The sequence below is a fragment of the Typopeltis vanoorti genome, chromosome 9, assembly GCF_054136105.1.
Source record: "Typopeltis vanoorti isolate ZY-2024b chromosome 9, IOZ_Tvanoo_1.0, whole genome shotgun sequence".
NCBI classification, from domain to species: Eukaryota; Metazoa; Arthropoda; class Arachnida; order Uropygi; family Thelyphonidae; genus Typopeltis; species Typopeltis vanoorti.
In genome coordinates, this window is record NC_143557.1 from 57,252,444 (window position 1) to 57,279,536 (window position 27,093).

At 33.8% G+C, this 27,093-nt stretch overlaps 1 protein-coding gene across 1 annotated transcript in view; it reads right to left on the reverse strand.

Annotated features, from left to right (window-relative positions):
- Positions 1-27,093, reverse strand: part of LOC150103066 (uncharacterized) — a 223,228-nt gene that overhangs the window by 161,775 nt on the left and 34,360 nt on the right. Inside the window, exons 3-5 of the mRNA XM_090397785.1 lie at positions 26,822-26,939; positions 18,903-18,948; positions 11,393-11,486 (exon numbers count right to left, since the gene is read on the reverse strand). Of these exons, the coding sequence (XP_090253911.1) occupies positions 11,393-11,486; positions 18,903-18,948; positions 26,822-26,939 (258 nt within the window). The remainder of the gene's footprint in view (positions 1-11,392; positions 11,487-18,902; positions 18,949-26,821; positions 26,940-27,093) is intronic.

The following is a 27,093-nucleotide window of genomic DNA, read 5'->3' on the forward strand; positions in this document are numbered from 1 at the left end:
TTGTATTTGCAATCTTTGCTGTATGACCCTGAACTTCAACTGCCTATCAGCTAACACTCCAAGATCCCTAGCCTCATCACTTTCTTCTAGCATAATCCCACCAATGTAATATGACATTGGACGTCTAATCACGCCAAAGTGAATGACTTTACATTTACTGAGATTGAACTGACACGCATTTTCTCATGCCCACAATTCCAGCCTATTCAAATCATACTGCATATCAGCAGCATTCCTGATTATCTTACCTATCTTTGCATCAACAGCAAATAGCTGTATGTCGCTTGTCAACTAAATCCTTCCCAATATCATTAATGTTCAGATTGAATAACAGTTGACCAAGCACTGATCCTTGTGGTACACCACTTGTTACCTTAAATCTTGTAGACTCATATCCCCCTGTATACTACTTTTTGATATCTGTCATTTGGCCATCCTCTTATTCATGCTAATATTCTATAACCCAAACCCATTTTCTCCAATTTATGCAACAGCCATGTTGTATTCTGTCAAAAGCCTTAACAAAATCCAAAAGTATCATGGTGAATCCATTCCCCCTTGTTTAGTTCAATGATAACATTGTTATAGAATGTGAGCAAGTTGCTAAACCATGACCTTCCCTTAGTAAACCCATGTTGTTCAATGCAAAGTAGAGATTCACTGTCAACCCATTTCTGAATGCGAGCCCTGACCAATTTTTCCAAAATCTTTACCACTCCTGAGATACTAATTAGTCGATAGTTGGATACATAGGTCTTTGCACCACCCTTGTGCAATTGAATTACCATACATTCCTTCCATTCCTGCAGAATCTTACCTGTTCTGAGGCTCATATTAAAAAGCCTGGTCAAAGGAATGGCCAGTTCAGCTGAACACTCTTTTAGCACACGTGCTGATATGCTATTGCTGAATTCTTATTCAATTTGTGCAGGTAGCTCTAATACCTCTTCCTCATACACCTGTGTTTCATCATCTAGTGAAGAGGTAACAGTGAGCTCAATGTTGCATACACCATGTTGATAGCTTTTAACAAAATGGGCACTCATTAACTGAACAACCTCTTCTGCATCTGCAATCCTCATGCCATTTGGATTTAGAAGAGTTATTCTTTCATATTCATTCTTTCTTTTACTTGCAACAATTCTTGTGGGTTGTCTTTAGCATGCAGAACCAGTTTCTTTTCATACTCAGACTTTGCTTTCCGTACAACAGTTGCGACTATTCTAGCCTGCTGCTTATAACGTTCATAACAGACATCATTCTTATGCACATGGTATTCCTTCCATAACGTCCTTTTCATATGAATCTCTTGCTTAATAAGATTACATGTCCATTTGACTCCTACCCTATTTATTAATTAATAAAGAAACACATAAAAACTATAGTGATATCTATAATTAGTAAAAGGACAAATATATCGTACTAAAATTAATAGTACATCTTCAGTGTCTGTTACAGTAATAGGAATGGAATCCAAGCAAAACGTTCGGTGGATCACCTATTAAAATACAATTGTTACTGCGTGCTAGGAAATAATAGAAAATAACAAATTTAATCTATTAAGATAAATGGTTTTTTACATAAGATAAAAGTCTCCCAGATCTATGAGAGAGACAGACAGTCATTTCTATTTAAATTCGGTCGGTGTAAGATAGTTTCACAACTTTCTTTGAATAAGCATTCATATTTGAATCTGTATCTATGGAGGAAAACAGCTTTATCCCACTGGACACTATGAGTAGAGTCAATACTGCGCTGCGCCAGACCAGACTACGGAGGTTTGTTATAATCAATATAATATTGATGTTCTTTTATTCTTTTTTCCAAAGAACAGCCAGTTTGTCCAAAATAAGAGACATTGCATTTACAAGGTATTTGGTAAATGCCAGCCAAAGATAGAGATGACAGTCTATCCTTTGTAGAAGGTAATAAAGAAGAAATTTTGTTGATAGGAATATATGTTGGAATCAATTGATACTTTTTCAGAATTCTGTTGGAATCAACTGATACTTTTTCTGAGATTCCTGGAATGTACGGAATAGGAACTCTGCGGACTGTTGAAGAAACTATAGGTATTGGAACATAAGAGCCAAGTATCTGATGGATTTGATTGGAGTTGTAATCATTTGATTCCATTAACTTTTTAATGATGGAAAATTCTTGTTGTAAGATTATTGGGGAAGAAGCAAACTTTATGTGCTCTATGAATTAGAGATTTAAGAATGCCAAATTTTTTAGATGTGTGGTGTGAAGACTTTTTGTGAATGTATCTGCCAGTAAATGTGGGTTTTCGAAAGACACTTGTTGATAAGGTACCAGAAGACATTCTAGTAAGAAGGATGTCCAAAAATGGTAAAGTACCAGAGTTTTCATTTTCCATAGTGAATTGGATGCGTGGGTGAAGGTTATTTATCCGTTGTAAAAAAGTGGAAAGTTCATCTTCAGTGTGTGGCCAAACAGCAAAAACATCATCGACGTAACGGTACCAAAGAGATGGTTGAGGATGAATGGATGAGAACATGGTATCTTCAAATTGTTTCAAATAGTAGTTTGCCAAAGGTGGAGACAGAGGGTTACCCATGGTAGTACCTTCAATTTGATTATAGATTTTGTTTTTCCAACTGAAATAACCTGAGTGGATGACATATTTGAATATCATTGCAATATCTGGAGGGTAATCTTCATATAAAGAATTGACTGTGTCGGTTAATGGGATATTGGTGAACAGAGAAATGATGTCAAAACTGAATAACATTTCAGAATCTGTAATTTTAATATCCTTGATTTTTTCAAGAAAATCTGTTGAGTTTTTTATATAGGATCTGGAATGACCAGTGAGAGAGCACTTAAGGAACATGATAATCAGTGGCAGCCCGTGAAGCTTTAAGTGGGGGTGCTGCCTACACAAAATAATTTTAAAAAATTCTCATTTTCCTAATCAGTAACCAATTTATTAATAAATAAATCTACAGATCTTATATCTCTAATTCATAGAGCACATAAAGTTTGCTCTTCCCCAATAATCTTACAACAAGAACTTTCCATCATTAAAAAGTTAATGGAATCAAGTGATTACAACTCCAATCAAATCCAACAGATACTTGATTCTTATGTTCCAATACATACAGTTTCTTCAACAGTCTGCAGAGTTCTTATTCCGTACATTCCAGGAATCTCAGAACCTACAGGTAGAATTCTGAAAAAGTATCAATTGATTCCAACATTCATGTTAGAGGTTTAATAGAATATTAACAGCACTGAGAAAGGATTAAAACTAATTTTAATACTTCCAATATTTCGTCTCCGTCACAGACACATCTTTGGGGATTACAAAAACTTTTTGTAACAACACACACACAAATACAATACAAAGTGAAACTAAAGTCCTATCTAGGTGGTGCACCCTCTATGGGTATTTGCAGGTGGCCTGGGATGTAAAGAGGGGATCTCTGATGATTAAAGTTTCCAAAATTTTGGGAAGTTTAATGCAACTGTATTTGTTTAAATTAGGTTGATTCCTGAGAGCAGATGCAGATTCAAAGAATAGTCTTTCTTTTTTGAATTTACTATGGTGGAGCATGGTAGTTTTTTCCCCAGGAGATCCTGTGGGATGTATCCAAAACATGGTCTGCAAGGCCAGATTGACCATAATCGTGTTTGCAGATGTAAGAACTGTGTTACATCTGCAAAGTTTACTAAAGGTAGCAAGTTTATGGTGGGGTGGTTTAAAAGCTGTATTGAGGTTGTACTTTTTTAATGATCTGGCTATTTTTTCTGAAGTACGACAGATGTAAGGAATGGTGATGGCATTTCTGAAGTCCTTCTGAAGAGATGGACTGGGAATTGGGAAGGACTTGATTATTTTTTTAATTCTGTAATCATTATAGCCATTGGAAAGGAAGGTGTTGTGTTTGAGTTCGGTTGAAAGGGCAGTTTTACTGGAACAAAGATTGTGGGCCCTATTGGTCAGAGTTTTAATAATGCCATATTGCTAGGAGGGGTGGTGGTGGGAGAGTTTGTGAATGTATCTGCTTGTATGAGTAGGTTTTCTATATACAGAAAAAGAAAGGTTACCATTAGGAAGGCATGTTACAAAGGTGTCTAGGAAGAGTAAACTATTGTTATTTTCCTTTTCCATCGTAAATTGGAATCGTGGATGTAGACTATTGAGGTAACTGAAAAAGGAATCTAATGTGTCTGGTCCATGAAGCCAAATAGAGAACACATCATCTACATATCTTAGCCAGATAGAAAGTTTTACAGGGGAAGAGTCAATGGCTCGTTTTTCAAAATTTTTTCATGTAATAATTGGCAAGAAGGGGGGGGGGGCCCATGGCAGTTCCCTCTATCTGTTTGTAGATTTTGTTCTTCCAAAAGAAATAACCAGATTTGATGGCAAAGGAAAAGAGCTCTAAAATATCAGAAGGAAAAAACGTTATTTAAACGTCTTTAGTTTCACTTTGTATTGTATTTGTGTGTGTGTGTTGTTGCAAAAAGTTTTTGTAATCCCCAAAGATGTCTCTGTGACGGAGACAAAATATTGGAAGTATTAAAATTAGTTTTAATCCTTTCTCAGTGCTGTTAATATTCCACTAAACCTCTAACATGAAATTTTCACAGCACTCAAGCCTCAACACACGTATAAATGATTCCAACATATATTCCTATGAACAAAATTTCTTCTTTATTATCTTTATTACCTTCTACAAAGGATAAACTGTCTTCTCTATCTTTGGCTGGCGTTTACCAAATACCTTGCAAATGCAATGTCTCTTATTTTGGACAAAATGGCCGTTCTTTGGAAAAAAGAACATCAATATTATATTGATTATAACAAACCTCTGAAGTCTGGTCTGGCACAGCACAGTATTGACTCTACTCATAGTGTCCAGTGGGATAAAGCTGTTCTCCTCCATAGATGCAGATTCAAATATGAACGCCTATTCAAAGAAAGTTGTGAAACCATCTTATACCGACCAAATTTAAATAGAAATAGCTGTCAGTCTTTCTCATAGATCTGAGAGACTTTTATCTTATGTAAAAAAAGCATTTATCTTAATAGATTAAATTTGTTATTTTCTATTATTTCCAAGCATGCGGTAACAATTGCATTTTAATAGGTGATCCACCGAACCTTTTGCTTGTATTCCATTCCTATTACTGTAACAGACACTGAAGATGTACTATTAATTTTAGTACGATATATTTGTCCTTTTACTAATTAAAGATATCACTGTGGTTTTTATATGTTTCTTTATTAATTAATTTACTGTGCCACAGGTTCCTCTTAAAATCGGTACCCTATTTATTCTTTGAACTCTCAGGATGCATTCTAATATCACATCGTTTAAGTATTGTTTAAATACTTCCCATGCACTGTTCATATTCTTTCCATCCAGCAACTGATCCCATTCCACATTTCTCAGGAGTAGACTGAACTCAGTCTACTCCTCAGCTGATCATAATTTCCTGCTTTGTAGTTCAGCATGTAACCTTTTCTGAATGGAACATTCATAAACTTAGTCACTTCCCAAGTGAGTACAGCATGATTACTGTCACCAACCGGAGGCAGAATTGTTATGTTTTTAACTGAAATGCCCTCTGATGCTATAATCAAATCTAACACTCTTTGACCTTGAGTTCCTTCTGTCATATGCTGCTTGAGGAAGTTGTTCTGCAACAGCTCAATAAATGCATTTTCATTCTTCTCATGAGATTCTACTGCTACCCAATCAATATTTGGATAATTAAAGTCTTCCATTATGATTACTTACTCTTATCATGCTCATCTTTTCCATTTGGTGATGCATTTCTTCATCACTAGCAACCGATCCACCAGATCTGTAGCAGCACTCCACTATGTAATTGATCTTGTTAGATTCCACCTCATACCAGATGACTTCAAACTCGCTGCCACGTGAAATACTGTTAGTAGTACAATCATAGGTCTCAACTCTAACTGGATTCAAGTCATCCGATATCATTAGCAGCATGCCCATCTTCTCCTATCCTCTCTATCCTTCCTAAAAATACTGTACCCTGGACACTCGATACCAGTTAGTATGTCTGATTCTGACTCAACCCCTTTGTTTCTGATACTCCTAGCATTTGTGTACAGACACAATAATCTACCTGTTTATTCTTTTGTACAGTCTTGTCTGCAGTCTGCCTGACACAGTTGGATAACTTGCAGATCTCGATTGTTTTCTAATGCCTTACACATCTAGACATCTTTGCATGCGTTTGATGGGTCGAAACAGGGCGAACACAAAGAAGAAATCGTTCTCTTCTTATCAACATTTCCATAACAAAGCCCATTCGTGTCATTAACACAGTTAATGATGGAATGGACTTTGTCACTCTTAAACTCACATTCACTCTATTCCTTTATAATTTTATAATTTAGTTTCCTTGACTCTCTGTATTAGGTCTCATACCAGTTATTAGGTTTTCTAGACTTCTGATACCAACCCATTCAAGTGTAGGCCGTCCTTCTCATACAAATCCAATCATCCCTCAAACTCACTCCACACATCCAAAAACTCGCATCCATTCCTTCTACACAGCCTCTGCATTGAATCGTTTGCTATCATAGTCCTTCTTCTTAATTCATTTTTATCATAGCGAAGTAAGATACTGACTATTTTCACTTTCTCACTCTTCACTCTCTCTTCTTCCAACAACCCTTTCATGTCCTCTCTCATACTGTTTTATTATAGAGTCACCATACCAAATAACTTCTTTCTTTTTATTGACAACATCACTTACCTGATTTCCATTTTTTCCTGACTTGCCTGTTTCCTTGCTTTGTTGTTTCTTATTTTCCTGTTTAATTTTCTTTTTCTCTCTCTCTGTTCATTTAAATACCCCTCGACTTTTTGCAATTCCCATGTTGTCTCTCTGATGATTTACAATTTTGCTATTTTGGAGGTTAATTCATTTTCATTAACCTCCTCCATGTCTCTGATAACCTCGTTAACAGGGCTAACCTTCTTTTTCTCGCTTCTGGTGCTTTTTTTGCATTATATTTCTTGCCTTTTTGTGGCACCATTTTAAACATAACTAAATATTGAAATATCTTAATAAAAATATGTGATAAAATACACTAAACAACACTAAAATCTACACTAGTACAAAACACTCATTTTCTAAGGGAAAACACAATAAAAACAGACAAAAATCACCGATTTTACAGGAGCAATATATTCACCGACCAACCACAATGTAATCCTCAAACCAAAATCCTTCATGAAGAGTTGTTCAACCTACAATAAATTAGTACCATGGGCAGAAAGAAGAAACATGTTAACCTTACATTGAAGAAAAACTTGTAGATTGTATTCTTTTAGAAAATACATCAGCAGAAAGGTAACAGTTGAAGGAATAAATGAAGAGGAAGACAAATTCATTCTGTGAGTCTGGAGTGGAACTATGAAGGTATGAAAGGATGTTGAATAGCTGCTTCATGTATTTCAAAAGATTTAATACAGGATGGGGAGGGAGACTTCTTCCTAAAGACTGAACAAAAAATGAAATACTTCCACATAATATAATAAACAAAGGAAGACATATTTCTTCACTTACGTTGCTTTAAAACCACATGCATTTTTCTAATATCTATTCCAAAAATTAGGTCCACATATATACATCTGCAAAAATAGATAACGAAATTCTGGTAATTGCTGTTCATAAGAAAAATGAGACAGGTATAATGTCACTGGATGAAATGAAACTTTGATTAACTGTAAGATAACATCAGATTCATCCAGGTATATCATATTTACTGGATGACTAAACATTCTGTGGAAAGATCAACACAAAATTGTAGTAATTCATATAATTGACTTTCATTTCCTAACAAATTACTCCCTTTAAAGAATAAAAGACAATGTAAGATTTATTGAATAGTTTAAGTTATTAAATAAAAAATTACTGACATGGTTCAGTATATAAACAATGATATACAATAGGATATAATGATTATTACAATACATAATATTATGAATTTAATGATAATATTTATTAATCATTTTTATTATATAATTATTATATATTAAAGTAAAATATTAAAATAATATGCACTATTTATAAAACCTGCTGTTCACATATACATGCATATTTGGTGCATAATTTTTGAGGGAAAGGAGCTATTTTAATCTATGACAAAGGGGAGGGTCAAAAATCCAGAAAACAGCATATGTAAACTATAAACAAGCACCAGTTCGCAACTGAGAACAAGATGTGATTTATACTCAAGTCTAGCTAGGCTTGACTTATCTACATAAGATATATGGTCTTCCTAAAATTCAAAGCTTGAGGTACTACTGTGTTCCATTAATACCACTTAGAGACTGTCAATGGTTAATATGAACCTTCCTTTGAATTCCTGCTGGCCTAATCAAATCACATACCATGTCTTCTTTGGGTAAGAATTAGATTACATTAAAGTTACTTTGATGCACAATGAATGATCCTTAAACTATTAAAGGGATAAAAATCCTATGTTTTTATATAGCCAGTAAGTGAAACTCAAGATCGAGAACTACGATCTATAAGTTTCAATACCGAAAAACTATCGGCGAAGGCGATTCGAAGCAACGGTGGAGCAAGCTCCCTCACTATTAAAACTCATAGATCGTAGTTCTCGATCTTGAGTTTCACTTACTGGCTATATAAAAACATAGGATTTTTATCCCTTTAATAACTATTAAGTTGCCAGAAAACTAGCCGTTTGGCTTTTCACTTTAATTACGATCCTTAAACTAGTTCAACATTTTCTTCATTTCTTTTAAACAGGTGTTTGTTTCAAGATATCAGGCTGGAAGAACACAAAAGTCAGTAGGGAAGAACATAGGAGCTACATCAAAGTTTCTCAATCATCAGATCTAGCCAACTATGCAATCAATGCTTAAAGTTCTTTGTAGAAACTTAAGCTTTTTATAGAGCAGTTTCTATAAATTTCTTTATAGAAACTATCAGATATAAATCTCTCTTAAAACACAGTTGCAAAGCAACATGCAGTCAACTTAACTTAAACAAGAATGAATGCATGCCCCCTTTCCAAGATCAGAAGTAGTCATTCATCATGCTAATGAAAATATATACACTATATATTTCAGCATCTTTGTTTTGCAATTAAACCTAATAATATGTTTCCATTGCACTTTAATAGTACTGTCTGACAAATTTAGTAATGGCCAGTACATCAATAATACAAACATGTGGTTTCATAAATACTGTTCTGCACTGAAATCATTCTGACTAATGATATTAATGTAGAACACAAAACATAACTCAATCTAGTTATTATTATTATTTTTTCCCACATTATTATTAATATGGGGGAGAAACACTAATAGTGGATTAATATCTGAATAATTCAAAAGCAGTCATTCTTATTGGTTTAAATTACTTAGAAGGATCCAAACTGCATTAGAAGTTTTAGATTAGGGAATGAAAAAAAGAAGAAATTACGAAATAAAAATATTCAAAATTAAGTGGATATTCAATACCACATTATTTCTTAGCCGAATAAGAAACTCAAAGATAGGAAATCTAATCTAAGAGTTTCATGCCAAATACAGAAAGCTATATAAAGTTTGGCAAGTCCAAGCGTAAGCCAACACCTGGTAGTGCAATGCTAGGGCGACTCGTAGTAAAGGTGGAGCAAGTTCCGATCACTGTTCTTAGTATTTTCCCATAATGTAAAACACAGCTCCTAGGAGATGTATTACTGTTCTACATAGTTTTCTGTATTCAGCATGAAACTCTTGGATTAGATTTCTTATCTTTGAGTTTCTTATTCGGCTAAGAAATAATGTGGTATTCAATATCCACTTAATTTTGAATAATTTTACTTCGCCAAAGTGAAGCCTGTTGACTCTTATTTTCAGTAATTGTATTTGTGCACCTTTTGGCAACTCGTACAGTAAAGAAATAAGCTCTGATTATTGAAACCTTAGTATTATATTTAGGTCTACCTACTCACTGATGAGACCTCAAAAAAGGTCAAAACGTCTGGGTAGTGATCTTCTCTCATAATGTAGAACAGTAATTCTAGGAGCTGTGTTTTACATTATGGGAAAATACTAAGAACAGTGACCGGATCTTGCTCCACCTTTATTACGAGTCATCCTAGCATTGCACTACCAGGTATTGCCTTATGCTTGGACTCTCCGAACTTTATATAGTTTTCTGTATTCGGCATGAAACTCTTAGATTTGATTTCCTATCTTTGAGTTTCTTATTCGGCTAAGAAATAATGTGGTATTCAATATTCACTTAATTTTGAATAATTTTACTTTGCCGAAGTGAAGCCTGTTTGCTCTTATTTTCAGTAACAAAATAAAAATTTTGCTCATGCATTTTCATTGAGGATATTTACTTTTATACTTTATCATGAAAAAAAAATTATTTGCATTAATAATTGATTTTACATTAATAATAATGTAAATTAAATCATGTTGTGCTGCCATAGTAATCTTAACACCCCTTGTAGGTTACACATCAGGAAATTGATGGTGCACCTATTGGCAACTCGTACAGTAAAGAAATAAGCTCTGATTATTGAAACCTTAGTATTACATCTAGGTCTACCTACTCACTGATGAAACCTCAAAAAAGGTCGAAACCGGTCTGGGTAGTGTTGAAAGTTTATTTTTCACTTGGTTAGACTATAATAAATTTAGTTTAATCCTTTATCCAAGTGTGAGCAAACAAAGTTTGCACCTGAAAGTATCTTCAGGACTGAGGTAAGGTAGTACAACACCGGACAACTCATTGCAAAGGTGGAGCAAGCTAACAACACTCCTATCTCAGTATCTCCCATAATGCAAAACACATCTCCTTGCGGATATGTATAATTTTATGCATTAAGGGAAGGGCCACTACCCAGACTAGTTTCGACCTTTATTGAGGTCTCTTCAACGAATTTCCCGGTGTTGTACTACCTTACCCTAGTCCTGAAGATACTTTCAGGTGTAAACTTTGTTTGCTCACACTTGGATAAAGGATTAAACTAAATTTATTACGGTCTGGGTAGTGATCTTCTCTCATAATGTAGAACAGTAAAACATCTCCTACGAGATGTATTACTGCAATTATAAGGGTACATTTGAACTTAGTGAAATTCCAGCAATTAGAGTGGAAAACTGCATCAAACAATGTCAAACCTCTAAGTGGAATGCAGTCACTGAATTCCTAAAATGAATTCATTTTAAAAAAAATTACATAAACTGCTTAAATGCAGAGCAAAAACTTCATGGCTAACTGTTCAATATATTGCTATTAATATAGATGATAACAATAACAGAAATAGCAGCGCATGTTAAAGAAAAAAAATACCTATATATTATTTTTTTTAATCAACATATAAATGTACATGCATGCATACCTGAATCATTAAGAATTCAGATGCTAATGGTGGACCTAAATCTCCAATCACTACAAAAAATGCAATGCAGACACCAATAAGAAATCCAATTATCCTAAAAAAAAAATTTTTTTTAATGTATATTTAAAATAATGCTTTACTTTGGAATAAAATATCTAAACAAACAGCAATAATTTATCACTATCATTGTTATTACCTTGTTAATATGTCTATTCAAGAATTAAGAAATTTCTATTTGTTATTTCTAGATTATCATTATTACTGCATGGAAATCTCTGGGCAGAAGACTAATCATGAGAGGTCCAGTCTATCCATGCAATATTTATTTACTTCTCACTAAACACATAAGAAAAAAGAATGAATATTTCCCCTTCAGCTTATTTCCTATATCACTGATGTATGTATGAGTTAAACTAGCAGTGATGCAATCACAGAGCCCTGTGGCACACTATTAGTTCCCTGTCCTCTCCAGGATTCCACTCCTCCATATACTACTCTTTGGTATATGTCCATCAGCCACCCTTGTATCCATATTACCAGCTTCATAAATCTTCATAAAGCTGATGATATAGATATGAGAGTGGTTGATGGAATACCAAAGAGTAGTATGTGAAAGAGCAGAATCCAGGAGAAGGCAGGTGATAATGGTATGCTGCAGGGTTCTGTGCTTGGAATCAGTACTATTTAATTTGTACATCTGTGAAATAATGATTTGAAGCTAAATATTCAGTTGGTATAAAACTGGTGTTTATTCAGCTGGAGAGTGCAACAGTTAATTGATGCAATTAGAGAGAGAGAGCCTGTAGAATTATTTAAATAGGCTGAGAGTATGGGCAAAAGATAACAGGGCAAGTTTAACATGGAAAAGTGCAGTTATCCATTTTGGGATGAAAAATCATGTATAACCCACACCGTAGGAAGTGTAGTTGAGGAAAATGACAAAGCTAGGGATTCAGAGCTGTTGGTAGATAGGAAGTTGAAATTCAGAGGACATACTGAGAAAAGTGGTTAGCTAATATGATTATTTATTAAAGAACATACTAGCATGAGGAATGTAAATTTATGCCACATTTCCTCCATCTGTTTTGCAGAGTTCCACGTGATACCCTATTAAATATCTCGGCAATATCCAGCAGCATCACTGAACAGCCAGTTCTTTATCCGGTTCAACTGTCACTATTATAAAAAGTGAGTAAATAGCTAGGGCATGACCTACCCTTCACAAAGCCATGCTATCTCTCATAGAGGATCACATTCTCATCTGCCCATTCTTGAATTTTTGATCTGGCCAACTTCAATACCTTTATCACCACTCCTGAGATATAATTTGCTTTATGTACTGGGAATTGTTTTATCCTCCTTCCATTCCTTTGGGATTTTACCAGAGTTGAGGCTTAATTAAGCAACGCATTGTAGTACATTCTAGTAACACACAGGCTGATATCACATCTAACTCATGATTTGTACTGAGATATTGCAGGATACAGTGGTATCGCGCTAATCCGAACTAATAAAAACCGTGCTCATTCAGATTAGCGAAAAGTTCGGATTAGCAAATTTTCCCCCAAGAGACAACAATAACTAGCGTTTAAGACAAAAATAATCAGATTCTAATGGTACATCAATTTAATTCTGTAAATAAATGAAGTAACTGATAGAAAAAAAAGCTACTGTACTGTTGTAAAACTTAAAAAATAATGCAGTATACACAAGTTTATTTTAGTAAAAAAATTAGTTTGTATATACCTGTATTGTTGAGGATTCTGATTTAATAAAATTGCATAGTTCAGTACATAACTTAATTTGCATAAAGAATATCACTTTCTTGTACACAACACAAAAAAAGTTTCACAAAATAACACAAAAAAAGTTTTTTATTTCTTTGTAAAAAAAGTCACCGATTTTCTTTTGTTTCTTGGATGCTAAACTTTTTTCGAATGCTTCTTCTCAGAGCTGCATCAGCAATAAAATTTTGTGGAATAGTGTATCATTCTGCTTCGCACATTCTATACACACATTAAAACTATCAACTGCCTCTTCATGTTTTACTTTTTTTTCTTCAAGTTCTTTATTGTCAGTATCGTCTTCTAATTCATTCTGTAGCGTCACATTTATAATTTCAGCATCTGATTTGATTCCGAATTCACTTTCAGTTCTACCTATAATCTGTTTGTGAAATTTCAACATCTGGATTTATATTTTTAGCCAAATTATGCACGTTTTGAATTTCCTCTTTTTGTGTATATTTGTGATTCATGCCGACAATACAGTACGTGCTGACAGTATAAAAAAGCAAACGTGAACACACAATACATCAAAATAGGCCTCCAGTATAACCGTACAATCGACAGTATGAAAAAAATACTGTACTGTAATAATAATAAAATAAATAATAATAGTTAAAATAATAATTATTAAATAAAAATAATAGTCCACAAAATAATAATACGTCATAAAACCTTTTTTCTTTCAAACAACAGTTCGGATTACTAGAGTGTTCGGACTAAAGAGGTTCAGATTAGCGAGATACCACTGTATTTCATTAGAATTACACCCAATTCATCAAGCTGTATTCCCACATTAGTTCCTGTCACATCTGTCACTGTAATATCTTCACCTGGATGACAGATTACATAGTGATTACTCAGTAACTCCACTATTTCATCTTCTTCTGTCACCTACCTATTACAAGCACTCATTAAAATTATCATTACATATTCATTCTTCCTTTTACTCACCATATAGAAAAAAAGAATGCTTTGAAATTTTCTTCGGCCTGCTTGGCTAATTTCCTCTCATAATCTGATTTTGCCTTCCTTATCATGTTAGTCACCCTTCTTGTATGTGCCAAAAGCTTGCTGTTTCACCTTTCTCATTATATATCCTCCATGATTTTTTTTTTTTTTCAGCTCCCACTTAATGATACTACTCATCCATCTAACTCCTACATGATTTATCCACTGGCTATACACAGTCCAATATTGCTTTTTTTCAGAGAGACATCCCTTAACCATCTCTCATGCACTTATAACATTCTTCCCTCGCAGATACTTATGTGATGGCTACTTCAAGCTGCCTCTTAAGCTTATCATAATCACCTGCCCTATAGTTCCATATATCCCTGCTTGAAGTGAAAATTCTACGTTTGGCAACTTCCCAAGTCAATACCACATGATCACTCTCCCCAATCTAAGGCAATGTGACTACCTTGGTTATGGAAAGATCCTCTGATGCTATCACCAGATCCAGCATCAAACCCCGAGATCGCTTCCATCATATGATTTCAAGTAATTATCACTTAGTAGGTGAATAAATTTCCATTTCCTTCCGTGTCATGTGACCTTTCCTCTTTCCAATCCATGTCCTCATTGATGAAGCCAGCACACCCACCCCCATAATGATTACTTGTCTTACATTCATTATGCTAATGAATGTAGGACAATTGTTAATAAGAACCTACTGAAACAAATGCATGTCATTCATATCTTCCCTTATGCTTCCTGGCTTATAGCAGCAGCCAACTTATATTTTGTTTGCCAGACTGCCTCAAATTATTACCTTCTGTATCAATCTTTATGGTGGCCTACTCTTTTTGGCTGCAATTCATATGCTATCAGCAATATCTCTCTCCCCATCCTATTCTTTCCTTCCTAAAGAAGAATTAGAAGAAATATACTTCTTTCATTCCATCCCTATTACTACATCAACTGCTGTCAATCAACTAACTCTCACTAATGCTTTTAACTTCTAGCATATATGCAGTAACCAACGACAAAAAAAAACTCCTTCACTCTTATTCCTGATGCTTCTGGTACTTGTATACATAAACTTCAGTATTTTCTTAGGCTCACAACTAGTGTACCTTTCCACATTGTATTGACCACTCTATTCAATTTCATTACTTGAGAGACTACACTGCATTTTTTTTTGTTTTTTTTTTGGTCATTCTCAAAGCCTTCATGGGTGACTGTCCACACACACGCATCTCCTCACAACTGTTCTATTTCAATGGTATTCTTCGACCTCTCCAACACTTCAAGCCTTAGTACTGAAAGGGAGTTTTTGTTCTCTTAAGGTTTCTGCCTAGTCTCTGAAGAGCACCAACCAGTTCGAAACAGATGTCAGGCCAGTGAAACTTTATCAAAATGGACCAATAAAAGGACCAATATATGGACACTTGGGAAGTGCTCATGTCTTCTATATGGTCTGCACTAAGTTAACTCATAAATGCTGGCAAGTGTATTCCCATAAGCTCTCTGGTCAACTTTTTTTTATGAAACTTTCATGGTTTCTACATTCGGCTTTGAAATAATATATAGTATAAAGTAGAGAAGCAAAAACAGCTGAATTACTGAACAGCCATTGTATGATACATGGGTGGAAATTATCAGAAGTGATTCACATACCTAGATGCTGGAAAGTGAACAGCAGAAAGAATAGGTAGATGGGATCAAGGCACTAAAAATATTACAAAACATGATATAAATGAGAGAATGTATTGCGATGCAAGCTAAGAAAAAAAACTTTCCCTCAAATAGAGCAGTGGGAATGAATGGGCTGTGTGTGTACAATCAAATTGGAAATTCTTTCACTTGTTTAATATGAGTCCCAATACTGGAAGAAGTGGAGAGAATGATAGTCTGCTTTCACTCTCTTTCACTTTCAGTCTGCTTTTCAAGAGTAGTGCCAAAGAGAAAGTAGCAAATTATATAGTCTGATTAATATTTCTGAAGTGTTGATTAAGGTCTTTGAACAGTTCATTAGGTTATGAAAGCAGCCCATATACAGCCCTTATCTGCTCATATCTTAAAAAAAATTACAACTGAAAATAAATAATGTCAGAAGCAGGAGACAAAGAATGAAAATAGGCAAAAACATTGAAAATATCAAACGGAGAACCTATAGAACAAGTTAAACATTTCAGCTACTTAGGCACGATTTTTAGTAAAGATGGTAAATTAAATATGGAAATAGACAACAGAATCAACAAAGCTGGTATGGTAGGAAGTCAACTGAATAAATTTAAGTGGAATAAGAGAGAAATTAGTCAAAACACTAAATTAGCTGTATACAAGACAGTGTTCAAACCAATTTTAACTTATGGATCTGAGAGCTGAGTTAGAAGTAAAACACTTGACCAAAGACTGGAGACCGCAGATATGAGAGAGTCCTGAGAAAGATTAGGGGCATGAACAGATGGCATCAATGGCAATATCATATTAAAAACAAGAAAATTAGGAAAGAACTTGACATTGTTAGCATCCAGGAATGTGACAGCAGAGCTAATCTCAGATGGTATGGTTACTTAAACAGAATGAAAGAGGAAAGATAACAAAACAAGTGTTCTCTGCCAGGTTGGCAAGAAAAAGACCCAGAGGAAGACCAAGATATAGGTGGATTGATACTGTAAAAAGTGGCTTAGAAGATAGAAATATAAGATCTGACAATGTCGGAGTCTGGACAGGTAACAGACTGATCTGGAAGAAAATTGTAGACAGGAAGTTAGTAATGATGTAAATTTTTCATGTAGTACTATCATATCCTGTACACCCCTCCACTTGAGGATACATGTCAGGAATGTACCATTTGATGATGATGAATAAATAAGGGAAATGGATATACAATGATATTACAAGACTTCACAAAACCTCTTATATGCTTGAGAAACTGATGCAAGCCATGATAATTGATAATTCATTAAACTTAGTATAGATTTTATTTATGTAATTTTTATTAGATACAATTTTCATGCTAGTGTCAAGGGCATATTCAGTATGACTTTTCAATTAAACAACTAAAAAACTGGAAGATTCAACTGAAACCGCATGCACTATACATACATGATATAGTGACACATTCTAAATACATTAAGGTCCTAATAAAATACCTTCAATTAACAAGGGATTATTAACAACGAAACTTATTTTTTGTGCATTCCTTCCTTGCAAATTTATGCACATTTTGTGCTGAAACGTGGTATAATGACTAGCCCATGTTCTGAACAGAATCTAGCAGGCTATTTATTTAGTCTCACTGCTCAATTTCCCATTTTGATATGTTGAATACTATAGCTAATCTTTCTTTCCTCATATCATTATTCCTCAAACATTATAATTATTATTTAGACACAATATATCTATTTTTGTCTTCTTCATCAAAGTAACACCAATTATAATAATCAATATGGTATTTTTGTATTCCTCTTGCTAGCTCTTCTTCTTTTCCACTAAACATAATACAAAACATGATTAACTCCTCATATGTTGACAGTACCCATATTCAATTCCACTGAGGTTTTGAAATTGTTATAAATAACTTTTGCTACTAAATGTTGCCAACGTTATATTTCAAGCACTGATTCTTCACTAATAACATCTGAAATTTAAATTACAGTTTAAAAAGGCAACAAAGCAATTTACTTCTCAAAGTTAAAACATTAAATGAAAATAAATAAATAAAAATTGAAGGGAAATAAGTCTGTATTTATACAAAAATTATAATCTGCAGCTTTCCAATCTAAATGCCTTGTTTGTGTAACTTTAGCATGGAAATAAAAGCAAGAATTTTTTTTTCAGTAAACTTTCTTTAAATTTTACTTGTCAAAGTTTAAATTTCAAGTGTCAAGTTGTTTTGGATCTGAAATTATTTAAACTACCTTTTCCTAGCCTTTTTTTTGAGCATCAGTATTTTTTTTTTTATATCAAGGTTTGGCACATATGTTAATCCTATCCACTCACTGACCTGGCTCAAAGTAGCAGGTAGTATTTGTAAATGAGTGGGTTCACAGGGCTTGTAGAAAGAAACACCTATGTTTGCTTCTGAGAGAACACCCTACTGCCTCCATATGCACTAGCTAACTCACTTTCTTTGAAAAGTCATTATATAGATTCCTTTTACCATCACCAGAATTTGAATACTGGCCTGTCTCCAACCAAAGGAGATAAACATTGTAATATCCTTCTCAGTGAGCTCTGAAGACACTATCTAATATCCTTTAAACATTTAATACTAATTTTTAATACTTTGAACTACAAATTTAGCATGTATTAAAGACAGGATCAGCCACATTAACTAAAAAGAGCACATAACATGCAAATATGAAAAGTTTCACCTTATCATTATATGATAAGCAAATGATTTTTTAAGTATCTCTTTAACACCAACTTATAAATCTGGATAAAAAGAAATGTTTATAAATGAATTATGTTTAATTCCTTTTTACCCTTTAATTATGGTTTCAATAAACCACAAATGAATTTTTTCAGTGCATCTTCAAGTGGATAAAATAGCTGACAACATTCTCAAAAATTGTTTGTCTTTAAATTTTACATTGCAGGTAAAAAGCGATCACTGCTTGTGTTTGCAATTTATAATGATAAAGGTAATATATTATATTTCTTTTTCTGGATACCTTTTAGATACCCAAAGCAAGCTGTCGGATATTCCAATGCAAAAATACTCATTTAACACAACTTTTTAAAATTTATATTGAAGTACTTTATGTACTTACCCTATCTCTACTACCAACTTTCCTGTAGAACCAAATACATGAAATGCTAAACAAGATAAATTTAATCAAAATTAGACTCCTATGCAATAAACATCATAAAATAATCAAAATATTAGAATAAATTTATGTGCTTGTGTGAGCATTACACATGCACGCTTATTAGTGTTTGTGTGTATATATATCTAATGCATATCGACGTAAATATATAACTAAACGTATGCACCAATATTCTGCCGCCAAGCATGAACCTTCAAAGTATACAGTACTACAGTGTGATATCACTCTTGGAGACCAACTGATTCTAGATATCCAACTGCAAGCACCAAAAAATACTACATGATATTAGTACTCCAATGAAAACTGTCATCTGCACCAGATTTGCAATGTTAAAATATTCTCTACAAAATTACACTAAAACAAGTTCAGCATAGTACTAATGTCAGTGGAACTTTTTCTTAAAAAAAAAATTATCTGTAATAAAACCAAACAATGGACCAACCTAGATGAAAAAGTACTTACTGTTCAGATAAGAAACTAGCTCGATAGCAAAGTAGTTTTCTTTTGGTCAAATTTCAAAGTCCACTTTGAGCTGGTTTCAAAAGGGAACACAACATCAATAATTGACTATTATAAGCCAAAAGGCTATTTTACCGGCGACATAAGTTAAGTTAAAAGGGAGATGGTAAATCTCGTTTTTTATGTGCACATTTAGAGAACAGATCCCCTGAGAATGAGATACAAGAATGGTCAGTGTTTGATATCTCCTCTATTTCACATCGTGATTTCTCATTTGGTTGTGAACATGTTAATGCCCTTTGTCTTAAATATCATGATTTTCTGGATGACACTACAGAAATAATTAGTCAGTTTAATGATTGCAAATTTTCTGTACAAGAAAAAATTAAATGCAAAATGATATCAAATTTTATACAAATGATTGTATTTGCTCTCGGATCGGAATCGATCGAATCTATAGAGTTTCATGCCGAAAAAACTATCAGCGAGCCCAAGTGTAAGTGATCACTTGAATAGCACAACACCAGGGTAACTCCATGCAAAGGTGGAGCAAGCTCCATCACTAACCTTAATATTCTCTCATAATATAAAACACAGCTCCTAAGAGATGCATATATACTGTTTTACATTATGAGAAGAGGTCACTACCCAGACTGGTTTCAACCTTTTTTGAGGTTTCATCAGTGAGTAGGTAGACCTGGAATATCAAGGTTTTAAGTGAACTGAACTTACATATACCTCTACTATAGAATTGCTGAACTGGTGTACTCCTATATTGTTATTACTACTATAATAAGCCAAAAGGCTATTTACCTTTTGGCTATTTACCAAAATAGCCTTTTGGCTTATTATAGTAGTAATAACAATATAGAATTGCTGAACTGGTGTACTCCTATATTGTTATTACTACTATAATAAGCCAAAAGGCTATTTACCTTTTGGCTATTTACCAAAATAGCCTTTTGGCTTATTATAGTAGTAATAACAATATAGAGTACACCAGTTCAGCAATTCTATAGTAGAGGTATATGTAAGTTCAGTTCACTTAAAACTTTGATATTCCAGGTCTACCTACTCACTGATGAGACCTCAAAAAAGGTTGAAACCGGTCTGGGTAGTGACCTCTTCTCATAATGTAAAACAGTATATATACATCTCTTAGGAGCTGTGTTCTACATTATGAGAGAATATTAAGATTAGTGATGGAGCTTGCTCCGCCATTGCATGGAGTTGCCCTGGTGTTGTACTACTCAAGTGATCACTTAGACTTGGGCTCGCCGATAGTTTTTTGGCATGAAACTCTATGGATTCGATGGATTCCGATCAGAGTTTCGTACCCGGCTATAAAATAAAACAGGATTTACCATCTCCCTTTTAACTCAATAATTGACCTTTATGCTAAACAAAAACAAAAAGAGTAAGCACATCCTGTTCTACAAAAGTACTTCCCGACATAAGTTTAAATGAAAGTGCATGTTCTTTCAACAAGACAATACCAAAAAATTCTGGATGCACAAAAAAAAATTAAATAAATAAACAAAAATAATAATAATAATTAAAATAAAAAGATATAAAAAATTAGGAGACATATACCATTTGTTCCAAGTGACGACTCATTTCCTCCTTTCACTAATAATTCCATACATTTCACCTCTATGTGACACAGGAGGGCAAGACCACACAACACAATTGCTAATATTTTGTTACATGATAATTCTCAAATGCAAATTTAAGAAAAAAAATATCCTCAGAAGTAGTGGTTGGTGTGCTATTGACCTTTTCCACAAGCTTTCAGAGGGAATTACTTGAGAAACTGATTCCTCTTTCCCAAACACACATAAAATTCATAAGTTTCATTCAATTAAAGGAATTTAACTGCATAGCTTCACAGCATAGTTGTTAAAAGCGGTTGGATTTACTTCAAATTCAATCTCTTTTTATATATCAATTCTTCTTGAGCAAATGGAAGGTGCAGTTGTAGGGAACACATTGTGAAGTCTTTTCTACAACTACACCCTAGTACTTGAGAGCATGGCTGCTCAAGTCGTTAGTGTGTCTGCTCTTGGACCAACAGCCTGAGGATTCACATCCCACCAAGAACCAAAATATTTGTGATTGACTGTCTTTAGGTGTGAGATGAATTTCATCACCTGCCGTAAGACAACAGCTCTCCTTGCTGAAGTCTAAAGCAGCTTGAAACAATTCTATGTTTAATCATTGAGTAGCTTTCTGAATTATTTAAAAATTATTACATTAAAAATACAAAAAAAGATACAAAATTAATAAACAATAGAAAAAAAAAATTTTCAGCCTACTCATTGTGCAAATGAACTGTAGGTTTGTAACCCTTTTTGTGGATGGGAATCACATAAGAAACTTTGATGCAAGAGAAAGAGGAGAAGCAGGTTCAATGGATATGCAGTTTGGCTGTAAAAGTATGTTGGATAGCTGCTATTGTTCATGTTTCAGAACACTTTTGGTGGAAAATAGAGGAATGATGGATACCAGCTCTTTAGAACAGTACCCATGAAAGTGCATGTAGCAAAGACATAAGTGAGAAACAGCTACCTATGACACAGCAAGCAAAGTGATTCGATGGGGAACAAGACAGATATCACTGATTAGTCCAACTGTCCTTTTCTAAGCAGCAAAAACAATTCAAGGTTTTGATACTTCACCTCAAACATAAAAACATTATTCAAGTTTGGATAGATTTTAGACTTGTGCTGGATAAGTAGCTGAATAGGTGAAATATCATATCTTGAGAGGAAAAGGATGCCAAGATTTTAGAAGTGTCAGAAGTAATGAAATGATGAGTCTGTGAAGGAGAAGCTAGCAGCAAATGTCAGTCTAAGAAACGAGATGTAACAGTGAAAGCAACTAGGTTACCCTTGCCTCATTTGAAAAATGGAATGGAATGATAGGCTGTGTTCATGACAAGATGTAGATTTTGAAGCTTAAACATTTGTGCACTGTGTTATGTCGGAAGACATAACATTATTAGTGCTAAAATAAGAAAACTAATAATTTACCAGAAATCAAGGAACATGTATAAAATTGTAATCAAGTCTTGTATAATTTTATTTTAGTATTGTGGAATTTCAGTGTTTAAAAATATAGTAGTGACTTAGTCAGAATTTGTATGTGAACAATTAACCATTGGCTAGAAAAAAGAAAATTAAAATACTATACCAAATGTGATATGGCCATCTTCGGTATATCTGTTATGCAGAACGGTGCTTTCCCCCCCCCCTTCATTTCAATGTAAAGTTACGAGAGTTTCGGTAGGTTGCCGCGAGTGGCGCTACGTGCTGGGAGAAGCAGTGAGCGTATGACGCATGCGCGGATGACGACAGAAGGAAACGGCGGGTAGTTTAAAAGCGAGTGTATCACTACGCACCAGGCTTTTTGAGACGTTTTCCTGCTGCTGATTACCTGTGCCATGGATTGTCTGGTGGGTAGTAAGCTTCCACATGGTTCCCTTTGTTAGTGGAAGGTATGGTCGTGTGACAAAGAGGAACTACCAGTGGGAGAAAAAAGAAAGTCCAGCTGATTTTAATGGTGGAAAACAAGGGTGAAGAATTCCAATCGAAGTAACAGTGGGAAAGTCGAGGTAATAGTCTGATGAAAAAATTCTGAAGTGGCCCAGAGAGAAAATGCTGTAAACTGGTAAGGTGAACTTTGTATCTACTATTTAGTGAATTAAATGTGAAGATCTGAATTGTGTGTTGAAAGACATTCCTAGAACTGTGGCTGATTATAAAGAAAGAGAATATGTCAATGTTTTAATATGTGTTTGTAAGAGAATTATTTAAGTTTTGTTAACTTCAGATTTAGGAAAGAGATAAATGTGTAAATTGGATAGGACTGTTAAGGAAAGTTTTGAATGAATTCTTGTGTAATTAATAGAGAGATGAAACTAAGTAACTAAACTTTAAGATTTAGTATTCTGTGATATAAGCTTTAACATTTAGTATTCTGTGATATATAATTTAGATTTAGTATTCTGAAACATGAATTTTCAAGAGTGTTTTATCTAACTATGTGCACGAGAATGTGATGATTTATATGTGTATTCTAAATGAATGATTGACTAAGCTTTTATAAATGTATTTGTATGATATATTCAGTGAAATTAAATTGCTTTGTTATTATTATGAAATTTGTCTTCCCTGTGTCTAGAACTACTGCACTTGCTCATAAAGTAAAACGAACCACATAAAGGCAGGAAACAGTTTAAGTTAGGGTCACGATTGCAAGTTATAAAATTTTACTGAGAAGAATGAACACTGACTGGTTTCTAACTCCCTGGTCATAATTTCAGTATATCCTAGGATTCAGAGTGGCATGGCTAAAACAAATAAATTTCTCTGAGTTTGAAAAGGGAGATAGAGCCAGAGTTGAGACAAAGAAATGGGCATCTGCTATTTACAATTCTTTGTCTCACAAGACCTCAGTTTCACTCTTGTCAGAGATATGGCCAGAAGAGGTTATTGAGAGTTAAGAAAGGTAATTTTAAGGAAAAGTCGACACGACAACTGCAAGGTTTATCAAGTGGAGGGAAATGTACTATCATCACAAAACTATGCATAAGATTATAGATCAGTGAGAAAAGATAATCTACATATAACAAAGAGACAGGTAATAAAACAGCATTCAGAAATATAGCAGAGATTCAGAAACTCTAGTAGAGATGTCTGATTAGAAAAACATAATCCAGAACTCCTTCTCTGGAAACCCCAAACATGGAAAACGCCACTTATTCTGTAAAAAGCAAGGCAGTAGCATTTCACTGGGTGAAGATCATCATCATCTACCCCTAGCTGGTCTATTTGCTCTTATTAAGAAATATCACTTTATTAGGAATACTTGCTGAATTCACTATTTCATGAAAACAAGTTATCACATAATCCATTAAAAGGCCTAGACTCAACTAAAATTCTTATCATCTTTTCATTTCTTATTTGATATTATTTCCAGACAAATAATTAATATACAGTTGACCCTTGAACAACACGGGGATTAGGAGCGGCAATCCCTGCGCAGTTCGAAAATCTGCATATAACTTTTGATTCTCCAAAAACTTAACTACTAACAGCCTACTGTTGATCAGAAGCCTTACCGATAACGTAAACAGTCGATTAACACATATTTTGTATGTTATATTTATTATATACTGTATTCTTACAATAAAGTAAGCTAGAGAAAAGAAAATGTTATTAAGAAAATCATAAGGAAGTAAAAATACATGTACAGAAATGTACTGTATTTATCGATACCATAAGTTGATGTTATCTGTTTACAAGATGAATTGTCTGTCAGTACCTACATCGATATTGTCTTATGTGAAAGAAAAACACTGTAGATGTTATAATATTAACAACAATAGACATCATAAATGAAAAGATAATGTGAAAAAGAAATTCATATTTATTTATAGGTACAACGATTCATGCATCGATAACAAAGAATCAGTAATATGATTGCTTTATGGTAACATAGTGCAACCGATACAATTACTTTGCAGTAGCCTAGCCTATACACTAATAAATGAATCATTAGAAAATCTTTATTTTATGCAGTTATGATTTAATACTGCATCTTTATGTTTGCTTACATTTCTCTCGACTGAAAATAGCACTATGTTTTGAAAAAATTTAACTTTTATAATAGATTTGTGTACAAGTAGTTTTCCCTTTACGAATTCCCGCTTTAAAAATTTTTATCTTTATGAATTTTTCGGACCAGAATTTTTATTTTAAATTGTACGCGGCAAAGGATGTAATGATCGTATGAATGTTATGTCAGTTAGAATGAGCCTCAGTCACTCATGAACCTTGGAGACAAGAGTGTGTTATTCGTAGTTTTCTTCAATTACACCTGAATTTTTATTTTGTTTTCTTTTTAACTATAATCCTTTCATTGTGATTGTGACAATTAAAGCACATTATCTCAAAGAGACTTTTGAAATGTTAACAGAAGCAACTAATAAAGATGGAAACTTTTCTATCAAAGAGTTTTGGAAGCGATTCAACATTTTAGATGCAATTCGGGTAACACAGAGTGCCTGGCATAAAGTTTCAGAAAAAAACTATGAAAGGAGTATGGCATAAACTTTGTCCTCAGTTTAATGATAATTTCGAAGGATTTGGAGACCCAGTAAAAATTGTGAATTCTGAAACTGAAGCAATATTAGGTATGGCTAACCAGCTGCAAATGGAAGTTTCAGAAGGTGATGTTAATGAGCTGCTTCAATCTCACACTATGGAACTCTCACCCAATTATCTCCTTGAATTAGAGAAACAAGAAAGAAACGAAGAAGAAGACAAAGAAGATAACGAATATGAAGCTCCAACTCGGTTTTTTACTTTAAAAGGCCCAGAAGAAGCATTTTAACTTCTCAAAAAAGCTCACACAATCTTTGAATCACAAGATTCAGACTTTGAACACGTTAATAAATTTCCCTGCGAAATGAATAATGCTTCGGCTTGCTATTGAGCTCCTTGAATAAATAAAAGAAAAGAAGTGAAAGTCAATGAAGCAGATGACACCCGAAGCCTTCTTTGAAAAAAACGATGCATCAAAGCTTCCTAATATATCTCCTACTACCTCGATGGCTGCCGATTCACCTGGTGATCGGCAGTGATATAGAAATGAGCTCATTTTTTTTTTCAAAGAATCTTTTTTTAATTTAAAATTTTTCTTATGTTATTTTTTTAAATATTTAAATCTTTGGACAGTAAAGTCTTTTCTTATAATTTAATATTCATTTTATATATTCCTTCCTATGAACATAACTCTCGCTTACAGCATTGTATATCGCCATATGCCGGATGCCACTGAATAAGAAGACAACCAGGAACATCCTACAAAGGTATGTCCAAAATTATTCTTCCCATATATTCTTCATGTATCTGTCTTTAAAACATTAGTAATGCCCTAAAACAATGAGTAAAAAGGAGTACTCCTAAACAAAAATAGGTAAAAATAGCCATAAAAATTAATATATATTTTACTGCTGCTAGAGCTAATGACTAAATAAATATCAGTTTCTTTGTCTCATATAAAGGATATTAATGTCAATATTTGAAGGATCCATTCTAACTATGGCAAACCCATTCTGTAAGCTCACAAATTACTGAAAAGTCCTAGTAAAAATCTCATAGTTAATAATATGCTAAAGGAAATTCACTATAACGAACTTTCTATTATAATAAACTAGTTCATTATAACGAGAAAGTTAACTAATTCTTTCTCTTTTCATTCAAAGCCAGAAGAGTAGCATGTGAGTGAAAAGCTAATTAAAAGGTGCTCATAGTTATAACCATTGTTTCATATATTTTATATCAAAAATAAATGTACAACATTATCTTTTATTATTATCTGAAGTAAAAAATACACACCTAGAAACTCAAAATTTCTACGACGAGCCATGATGGTTGCTTTCAGAAGTAAATGGCATGTGGACCGTGTCAAAAGACCGCTTCCAATAATCAGCAAGAGACTCAACAATATACCACACTAAAACAGAAAAAATAAATAAAAATAAATAAACACTAGAAAATCTCAATATTATTCTCATTACTACTACTATGATTAACAGTATGTCAATGGGCAGAAGTTGGGCATGATGGTAACATTTTTTCAGTGCATTTTCTTCTTAGTGTTACCACCA